The 9482-nt window shown below is 65.2% G+C and overlaps 1 protein-coding gene across 1 annotated transcript; it reads right to left on the bottom strand.

Moving 5' to 3' along the window:
- Nucleotides 1–1605: 1605 nt before the first annotated feature.
- ESM1 (endothelial cell specific molecule 1) lies at nt 1606–8771 on the bottom strand. The gene is made up of 3 exons (XM_036409564.2): nt 8428–8771; nt 3787–3936; nt 1606–1993 (listed from the first exon to the last, which is right to left on the bottom strand). Exons 1-3 carry the CDS (start codon nt 8741–8743, stop codon nt 1893–1895), a joined length of 567 nt encoding a protein of 188 aa, XP_036265457.1. The 5' UTR covers nt 8744–8771; the 3' UTR covers nt 1606–1892.
- Nucleotides 8772–9482: the final 711 nt, after the last annotated feature.

Here is a 9482-nt window from a genome sequence, read left to right as displayed (position 1 = left end):
CCTCATGGGAGGGAGCTGCGAGGCACAGGGGACAGAAAGTGGGAGGCGAAGAGCTGGAGACGCTGGTTTTGACCCAGAGGCTTACTTACCTGGAGTGGAAAGTCCCGGAGAGGAGCTGGCCCTGCGTGTGTGCGTGTGCGTGTGCATGTGCGTGTGTGTGTGTGTGTGTGTGTGTGTGTGTGGAGTCCGGGTCCCTGGACAAACCGTTTAAATAACTTCCGGCAACTTAATATAACACATGGACTCTGCACAGCTGTCTCACTTTTTTTTTATTGAACAATAAACGTGTTCCTTAAAAACAAAGTCTAACAGCTTATTCGGTTTACATTCAAAGACCGTTCGACACACATTCACGCCTTTGTTGGCAAACTTGGAGAATAAAACGTAGGTAAATGTTGAAATAGCTCTTAAATAAGTTTCACTCCCAATAAAACGCTTCTGCCAATATTTCCCAGCGAACTCTAGCAAACAGTGCGTGAGCCCAGGCCCTCGGGCGCTCAGGGTGCCTGAACAGCCACATCCTCCGTGCACGACGTGAGAGGAACTGTTCGCAGCCCCGGGCCTTCCCTGCGGGACACGGGCTTGTCCCAGGCTCCCTGAAAGCCATCTCCCGCTTCACGTCTAAAACCTGTCAAAGCCACCGCACTTACTTCTTTTTTCTTCTTTTAACGAATTTTATTTTGTATATTATTTAATTTAATTACATAACTGAATACAAGTACAATTGACATACGTAGGTTTAGGATCAAACAATTACCTTCAGTAAGTAGATAACTCATCCAGCGGCAGCTAGAGAGTGGAAGCATACCAGAACCTACGTACTTGGTTCCCAGACTTCCTCCTGCTCTGGGCCTGTGTACATTATTTTTTTTTATTAAGGTATTACATGTGTACATATCTTACCATTGCCCCGCCCACTCCCACACATGCCCTCCACCGCACTTACTTTTAAATAAGTCTCTGTTGCTCATTTTTTTTGACGTTTGATAAATTCAGTGACTGATGTTCTAGGTTTCTATTATGCTTTCTCACTATACTATTACTATAACTATTAATAAACAATTATTAATAAGCCTTGGACCTTGGGAAATATTACAGAGTCACACCTTTATCCTAACCCCTTTAAACCACACTGGGTTCATTTTCCCACGCGGGTGATGCATACAGGCATGGAGGGTGTCGCGCCCTAACCATCGTGCGCACAAATACATAAATATTTACCCTCACACCTCCCCCCGGTGGGCGGCACCACCCAGCCCCCTCGGCCTGGGCTGCAGCCTGACGGCCTTTCCTGCCAGCGCCTGCACCGGAGGTGGTGCCGGGAGCCGCCTGAGCAGCCGGGGACACGCCGATCCAGGCTGCAACGCCCACGCCCACGCACTGCCCCTGCCTCCTGCCCCCAGGGACGGCTCTGCTCCGGTTTCTCCAAAAGTGAAAAGCTCAGTTACATCCTGTGGTACAATGACAAGGAAGCCCCCACCGTCACCCCCACCCCCACCCCACCCACCTTCTCTCGCTCCGAGCGCCCCCCCACCCGCCCCATCCAGGTCCGTGTGCACCCCAGAGTTCACGGGCAGCCGGGCCAGGGAGCCGTGGACTCGCCGTGACCTCGGCCTCGGCGTTCTCGGCGGTCCTGCCCGCGTGGCCTGATGGCGTCGCAGTCCTTCAGCTCTACTCTACACGCGTGTGGCACAGCTACATGCATTCGGGTGCGTGACGAAGTCTAAGTGTGCGGTCGGATGGGCGTCAGTGGCCTGCGGTGGTCTCCGGGCCGCCCTGAGCCGTGTCGTCTCCGGACGGGCGGGCCCCTACGCTACAAGCTGGAGGTTCCTACGTGTTGGCTGGGGGTCGGGGGCTCGGCCACAGTCTTCGCCCGGAGCGTCCGCCGGGGGTCAGCGTGGCCCCAACCACTCGGTGCCGGGAGGGCGGGCGGCGTGCTGGCTCCGGAGCTCCCGCGTCACGGCGTTGCTGTCGCCGGACCCCGCATCGGGCTCTGAAACGGGAGAAAAGACCGGGACCAGCCGTGAGGCCTCCGGGGTCACATGCAGTCCGGCTGGTTGTGTACACGATGTATGCTCACCGCCCCCTCCAGGGGGCAGCATGAGCGGCTTCTCTTCCCACCTGTCACCCCCACACACACACCATCCCCCACATGCACTGCCCATGGCAGCGTTTCTCCTTTTTCCTGGGTGACAGGTCCCCTCCCTCCACCACCAGGCTCTCGGAGCCGAGGCCAGGGCTGTGTTCTGCTGTGGCCACACCAGTGCCTGGCACACAGTTGGTGCTTAATAAATGTGCACGTGACGAGCAAGTGCTGTGAGGACAGCGCGCTAAGCGAGGTGCTCGCCGCCCGGCCTGCAGGAGGAGGGGCTCCAGGCGGACGAGAGGGCGGAGTCTGTAAGACAGGCTGGCTCTCCGCGGGGAATGTGTGTCGCACTGAGAACGCTCCTCCCTGCTTCCGAGAGGCGCCAGGGTGAGCCACGCACCAGCTCAGACGCCGCCGCCCCCCCCCCCCCAACTGCTGCTTGTGAGTGTCCAGTCTTGGAAAGCAGGAAAGCTCAGGGGAAAGAGAGAGAGAGAGAGAGAGAGAGAGAGAGAGAGAGAGAGAGAGAGAGAGAGAGAGAGAGGGAGGGAGGAAGCCAGGAAGTTCACTTGCCAAGAGTGTTGTGCCCAGCAGGTAGGAGGCTGAGGCGCTGACCTGGTGGAATGGGGGGCGGCCCTCGGAGGCCCGTGCGATGGCCTGGGAGCCCTCCGTCTGCAGAGGGGACTGGAGCCCGGGCAGGACCGGGGCCCAAACCCTCCCGGGAGCCGCAGCCTGTGAACCGGGAAAGCCCACGTGGACACGCACAGCTGCCTGCGGGCTCCGGGCCCGGCCACAGCGGTCGGGGGCCGTCTCTGCCCTGAGCTCCTGAGGCACCGGAGCCTTCGTGGCCGGCCCCGTGGCCAACTAGAGCGAGGAAACTCTGGTTACAGAACCTCGCAGGCCTTCGCTGGCTTTCTTTTTATTACAGGTGTGTGTTGGGCTGTGTTTTGGCGGCAAACCGCGGCTCTCGAGCCACAGGCGGCTCTTTGGCCCCCTGAGTGTGGCTCTTCCACAAAACACCACGGCCTGGGCGAGTCTATTTGGAAGAAGTGGCGTTAGAAGAAGTTTGAGTTTAAAAAATGTGGCTCTCCGAAGAAATGTCAATCATGCTGTTGACTCTGTTTGGCTCTGTTGGCTAAGGAGTTTGCCCACCACTGGTCTAAGTTATTGATAAAATCTTTTTTAAAAAACAGCAGCAGCAGCAACCCAACTGAACACCACCACTTCCCCCCTCTTCCCCCCCCCGAACCCGGACCCCAGGAACCCACCGTCAGGCCCGCACGGAGAATGAGCTGCCCCGCCTGTGTCCACCCCCCCGTGTCCCCCCCGTGTCCCCCCCCATGTCCACCCCCCCCCGTGTCCCCCCCGTGTCCCCCCATGTCCACCCCCCCCGTGTCCCACCCCGTGTCTCCCCCCGTGTCCCCCCCCGTGTCCCCCCCGTGTCCCCCCATGTCCACCCCCCCCGTGTCCCACCCCGTGTCTCCCCCCGTGTCCCCCCCCGTGTCCCCCCATGTCCACCCCCCCCGTGTCCCACCCCGTGTCTCCCCCCGTGTCCCCCCCCGTGTCCCCCCATGTCCACCCCCCCCGTGTCCCACCCCGTGTCTCCCCCCGTGTCCCACCCCGTGTCTCCCCCCGTGTCCCCCCCATGTCCACCCCCCCCCGTGTCCCCCCCGTGTCCCCCCCGTGTCCCCCGCCCCGCTCACCTGCGTGGGGAGCGCCCCTGTCGGCGGCCCCGGGGGCTGCGTGCTGGAGGAAGGGGAGCTGCAGGCACCTCCCGGTGACCCGGTCGCACACGCCCAGCGGACAGCGGCACGTCTCCCTGCAGTCCATGCCGAAGGTGCCGAAGGGGCAGTCTGCGGGCAGAGGGCGGGTTAGGGGCTCCGCACCCCGTCCAGCCTGGAGCACAGCCTGGGAGCCGAGCCCCCCCGGAACCGGGCTGTCAGGTGACACCCCGTTCTCCACAAGCAGACAACGTTAAGTCACAAACGGCGGCGCTAATGAACAAAATAAACAGCCCAGCACAGCAGACCCGGACACAGAGACGCAGACGCAGAGCAGACTGACGCTGTGGGGAGGGCGCTGGGCCGGGGAGAGAGCGGAGGGAGAGCCACAGACAGCCGCTGGCAGAGGAATGGGCCGAGGGCCGGGGGCCGGGTGCGGGGCCAGTGGTGAGGGGAGGGGGTTAGACATAGGGTAGTGAGCACACACCGTGATGTGCAGACGATGGGTTACAGAACTGTACCCCAAAACTATGTGCTATTGTCAACCAAATAGAGCTGTATACTCTTGTTAACAGAATAGAACTGTACCCCGAAAACCATATCCTTTTGTTAACCAGATAGAGGCCCAGGGCATAGAATTCATGCGGGGGTGGGGGGAGGGCCCTCAGCCCGGCCTGCACCCTCTCCAGTTCGGGACCCCTCAGGGGAAGTCTGAAATCCTATGACAATCCTGTACTGCTGGCTCCTAATTGCTCACCTGCCTGTCTGGCTGGTCACTCCTAACTTCCTCCCCTGCCAGCCTGGTCACCCCCAACTGGCCCCCCTGCTGGCCTGGTCACCCCAACTTCCCCCCCCCCTGCTGGCGTGGTCGCCCCTCACAGCCCCCCCCAAGCCTGGTTGCCCCACACAGCCTGTTTGTTCAGTCATTTGGTCATCCCTCACTAACCCTCTGCTGGTCTGGTTGTAGGCAGCCATCTTGTGAGGGTGTGCCAGTCAATTTGTATATTACCTCTTTATTGTATAGGCTGCCACCCCAGTAAACATGCCCATAAACAAACGTGAAACCACAGACTGCATGGAGCTGAGCCAGGGACACCGCCCAGAGCCGGTACTGTGGGCAGGTTGGCCCGGTCCTGCCCCCTCGGAGCCGTGGGCCAGCCTGGTCCTGTCCCCCTCGGAGCCGTGGGCAGGTTGGCCTGGTCCTGTCCCCTCGGAGCTGTGGGCCAGCCTGGTCCTGTCCCCTCGGAGCCGTGGGCCAGCCTGGTCCTGTCCCCTCGGAGCCGTGGGCAGGTTGGCCTGGTCCTGTCCCCTCGGAGCTGTGGGCCAGCCTGGTCCTGTCCCCTCGGAGCCGTGGGCCAGCCTGGTCCTGTCCCCTCGGAGCCGTGGGCCAGCCTGGTCCTGGCCCCTCAGAGCCGTGGGCAGGTTGGCCTGGTCCTGTCCCCTCGGAGCCGTGGACAGGTTGGCCTGGTCCTGGCCCCTCAGAGCCGTGGGCAGGTTGGCCTGGTCCTGGACCCTCGGAGCCGTGGGACAGCCTGGTCCTGGACCCTCGGAGCCGTGGGCAGGTTGGCCTGGTTCTGTCCCCTCGGAGCCGTGGGCCAGCCTGGTCCTGCCCCTCGGAGCCGTGGGCAGTTGGCCCGTTGGCCTGTGGCCGCTCCGTGGGGCAGCTGAGCGGCTGTGTAGAGGGTGCTAGAACCCTGTGTGCACAGACGGTTCGTTTTCAACGCCCAGGGAGGGCTCTGAGCAGCCGGGGCCGAGGGCCGTCCGCTCGGGAGGAGCTCAGCCGTCACCCCGCCCTGTCCACAGGCCAGACGGACCTCACCCCCGGCCAGGCGACCCCAGGACAGCCCTGCGAGCTGAGGGCGGCTCCCGGGCCTACAGGCAGAGCACCTCCTCACACCTGCCGAGCCGGAGAGCGCTCAGAGCCGGGCTGCACCCTCAGCGGAAGCTACCGGCTGCGGAGAGGGGCACGTTCCCAGGGGAAGGCGTGTGGCTCGGATGGGCCTCACAGCCACGTGTGACAGGCAGAGACCGTCTCCGGGCGTGAGGAGGCCTGGCCGGCGCACAGCCACCCGGAGACCGGTCGAGGCGCCCGTGGTGACGGCCGCTCCCCAGCCCGGTTGGTCCTCAGGGGCATCTGTGGGAGATCAGGGGGCAGACGGCGTCTGCTTCTGTCCCGGCACAGCCGCCCTGGACGCGGGGTGAACGGGCCTCCCGGGCAGTGGCTCAGCACGCGCTGTGTCCCCGCGTGACCCAGCCGCTGGGCATTAGGACGGCTCGGGGGGCAGCGGCGGGCGCCTGCCTGTGTCCCGGCCGGAACCCTGCTGCCGCCCGGCCGCGGGGAGCCCTCCTGGGGCCCCTGAGACCCTCCCGGGGAAGCGCTGTAACTGAAACCGGAGCCACAGCCCGTTCCCGTCTGGGTGTCCGGGCAGAGGGACTGGGTGCTCAGCAGACAGTGTCGGCCGCTGACGGTTACCTGGCCACCCAGCGCCGAGTACACGGATGTTCAGGCGCGTTCATCCCCAGGAGGTGAGGGGGGCAAGGGGGAGGCGCCTGCAGCACAAGGCACGGGCTCCGCTCTGGGCTTGGGGGCCTCCCGGCTCCCGGCTCCCGGCAGAGGGAAAGACACCAGCCACACAGGTGATGCCAAAGAGCCGTCCTAAATGTCTCTTACACGCACCGCGGCCACAGCGGCTGGGTCACGCGGGGACACAGCGCGTGCTGAGGCCCGGTGCCCGGCCCATGTGCCTGAGCCACTGCCCGGGGGAGGCCCGTTCACCCCGCGTCCCCGGGAGGCTGTGCCGGGACAGAAGCAAGGCCGTCTGCCTCCCGCTGTCCTCCCCCTCTCCCCCCTCTCCCCCGCCCCGAGCTCCCTACGGCGGGGACTGTCCTGGCCGAGAAGCCCCGTGGTTCTCGGGGAACCCAGACCCCGTGCGGCTGAGAGAAACGTGTGCGGACATTCCCCGAAGAAAAGCGTGTCCACCAGTCTGCCTTTCGCCAAACTGCGCCCCAATACACCCGACAGCCCAGCACGTTCCTAACCGGCAGCGTGTGCTGAGGGTGAAAAGGTGACTCGTTCGTCTACAAGAGGACTGGCACCTGAGCTCTGGCTGCGTCACAGAAGCACACAGATGTGCGGAATGCACGCCAGGCCAGCGTCTCCGGCGCCTCCCGGCCCTCAGGCACTAAAGCTCCCTGTGCTGTCCCGCTGACGCCGGCCACGGCATCCGGCCTCTCAGTGACAGCAGCTCTGGCCGGTAACAGCCTGGGACCCGCAGGTCCTTCCTCCTGGACTCAGCGTCTCAGACATGTTAACCGTCATCGGGGTGTTTAGGAGAATTCTCCAGATGCTCAGCCCGTCCCTCAGCATCACCGTAACCTAGCCCACCTCCTGTTCGTCTGTGCGACCCCCGCCTCATCCCTCAGAAGCCCACGCCCCTTTCTCAGGGTTATCTCTGCTTCTGTCACACGGCCTGCTCTCCTAGACAACCGAACCCTAACCAGGAGGAGGGTCTGCTCCCCGCCTCCCGGCCCCCGGCCCCGAGGAGAGCTGAGCTGTCGGGAGGAAGCCCGGCTCACAGAGCCATCGGGCTCCTCGGAAACACTGATCCTGAGAAATGCCCTCCGACCGGGACCTCTCAGAATCACAGAAGCCCTGACCGGGGCCAGGCAGCCCTCCCGGAGGTCACCGGCTCGGCTCAGCTCCCCTGGGCGCCAGCCGACGGCACTGCTGGCAGGAGAGCGGGCACCCAGCACCCAGTGCCCAGCGCCCAGCGGGGTTCTCTGCGGCTCCCGAAAGTCCCGGCAAAGGAGGCAGCACCGTCTTCGCTGCAGCTTTAAAGATCTCCCGCAGACGAGCCTCCCTCTCCTGTGACGCCCCTGCTGGCCCGTCCCTCGCCCACCTGTCCCCGCTGGTCCCCAGGCGGAGAGGCCCCGTCCCAGCCGGCTCCCACCTGGCCCCGGCAGGGAGGACCGGCCCCCTCACCTCTGCAGACCCCGTACTCATCCCTGAAGGCGTCAGGCCCCTCACCTCTGCAGACCCCGTACTCGTCCCCGAAGGCATCAGGCCCCCCTCACCTCTGCAGGCCCCGTACTCGTCCCCGAACCCCGTACTCGTCCCCGAAGGCATCAGGCCCCTCACCTCTGCAGACCCCGTACTCATCCCTGAAGGCGTCAGGCCCCTCACCTCTGCAGACCCCGTACTCGTCCCCGAAGGCGTCAGGCCCCCCTCACCTCTGCAGACCCCGTACTCGTCCCCGAAGGCGTCAGGCCCCCCTCACCTCTGCAGACCCCGTTCTCGTCCCCGAACCCCGTACTCGTCCCCGAAGGCATCAGGCCCCCCTCACCTCTGCAGACCCCGTACTCGTCCCCGAAGGCGTCAGGCCCCCCTCACCTCTGCAGACCCCGTACTCGTCCCCGAAGGCGTCAGGCCCCCCTCACCTCTGCAGACCCCGTACTCGTCCCCGAAGGCGTCAGGCCCCCCTCACCTCTGCAGACCCCGTACTCGTCCCCGAAGGCGTCAGGCCCCCCTCACCTCTGCAGACCCCGTACTCGTCCCCAAAGGCGTCAGGCCCCCCTCACCTCTGCAGACCCCGTACTCGTCCCCGAAGGCGTCAGGCCCCTCACCTCTGCAGACCCCGTACTCGTCCCCGAAGGCGTCCTCCGCGCTGAGGAGCTGGCACCGCAGCCCCGGGCCGCACTTGGCGCCGTCCATGCCCACCACGGTGCGGTAGCAGGTGTGCCCGCGCTCCGCCGCGCAGACCCGGCAGCAGCCGCAGTCGTCCGGCACCGTCCGGGGGCAGCGCCGGCCGCTGGCGCACGGGGCCTCGCAGCGCTGCGGGCAGTCCACCGCGTACCGGCCGCCCCGGCTCCAGGCGGGGGCCGCGGGGGCCGGCGGCGCGGGGGCCAGCAGCCAGGCCAGCAGCAGCAGCCAGGCCCGCATGCTTCCCTCGGCTGGCTCCCCTGCTCCCCCTGCTCCCCCTGCTCCCCCTGCTCCTCCTCCTCCTCCTCCTCCTCCTCCTCCTCCTCCTCCTCGGGGGCTCGGGCTGGCACCAGGGGAGCTGAGCCCAGCCCCTGCCCACGTGCGGGTGGATGGCACCGGCTGCCCGGCCCCCGGCAGGTCCCTCAGGCAGCGCCGCCCGCTCTGTCCTGCCAGGCTCCGCTGCCGCGGTCTGCAAGCCCAGGATGCGGCCCGGCCCCGTCACGCTGCCATCCAGGAATTGAAAAGCCCACGCTGATGTCATCTATTATGTTTAGACGGTTGTTTTGCATGAGGAGCGAAACCCCGCGCACTTCCGTCTCCGGGGCTCAAGGACGGCCGAGGGGCCCGGCCGGCTCCTCGCACAGGACGGCCGGCGCTCCCCCCGGGAGGAAGGCACGCGGCGGCTCCCCCGGGGGCGGCCGGGCCGGGAGGAGAAGGCGACGCTGTGCCTCTCACTCGGCGGAACGCCTGCAGGGGAAGTTTTTAAAGACCCTCCTTCCCCGCCCGCCCGCCCCTCTGGTGCCTCTCTGGGGCAGCTCACGCCGCACACACGTCTGGGTTTGTCAGGGACGGCGCTGGGCTTCTGGAAAGCCGTGGCGTTGCAGCCGGGCAGTGCAGGAGCGGGAGGGGAGGGTAAGACCCCACCGGCCCCGGCCCCGGCCCCGGCCCCGCTGCTCACTCTGGAAAAGCTTATCAGCTC

Source organism: Pipistrellus kuhlii, unplaced genomic scaffold (assembly GCF_014108245.1).
Source record: "Pipistrellus kuhlii isolate mPipKuh1 unplaced genomic scaffold, mPipKuh1.p scaffold_m20_p_4, whole genome shotgun sequence".
Classification (NCBI taxonomy): Eukaryota; Metazoa; Chordata; class Mammalia; order Chiroptera; family Vespertilionidae; genus Pipistrellus; species Pipistrellus kuhlii.
This window is presented reverse-complemented; position numbering and strand designations above follow the sequence as displayed.

What these genes read in the sequence shown, in the direction of transcription:
- ESM1 (XM_036409564.2), bottom strand. Translation starts at nt 8,743, where the DNA reads ATGCGGGCCTGGCTGCTGCTGCTGGCCTGGCTGCTGGCCCCCGCGCCG. An exon ending in CGAGTACGGGGTCTGCAGAG is followed by an intron (nt 3,937 to 8,427) that starts GTGAGGGGCCTG and finishes CTCTGCCCGCAG; the next exon opens with ACTGCCCCTTCGGCACCTTC. An exon ending in CAGGGGCGCTCCCCACGCAG is followed by an intron (nt 1,994 to 3,786) that starts GTGAGCGGGGCG and finishes CTCCCGTTTCAG; the next exon opens with AGCCCGATGCGGGGTCCGGC.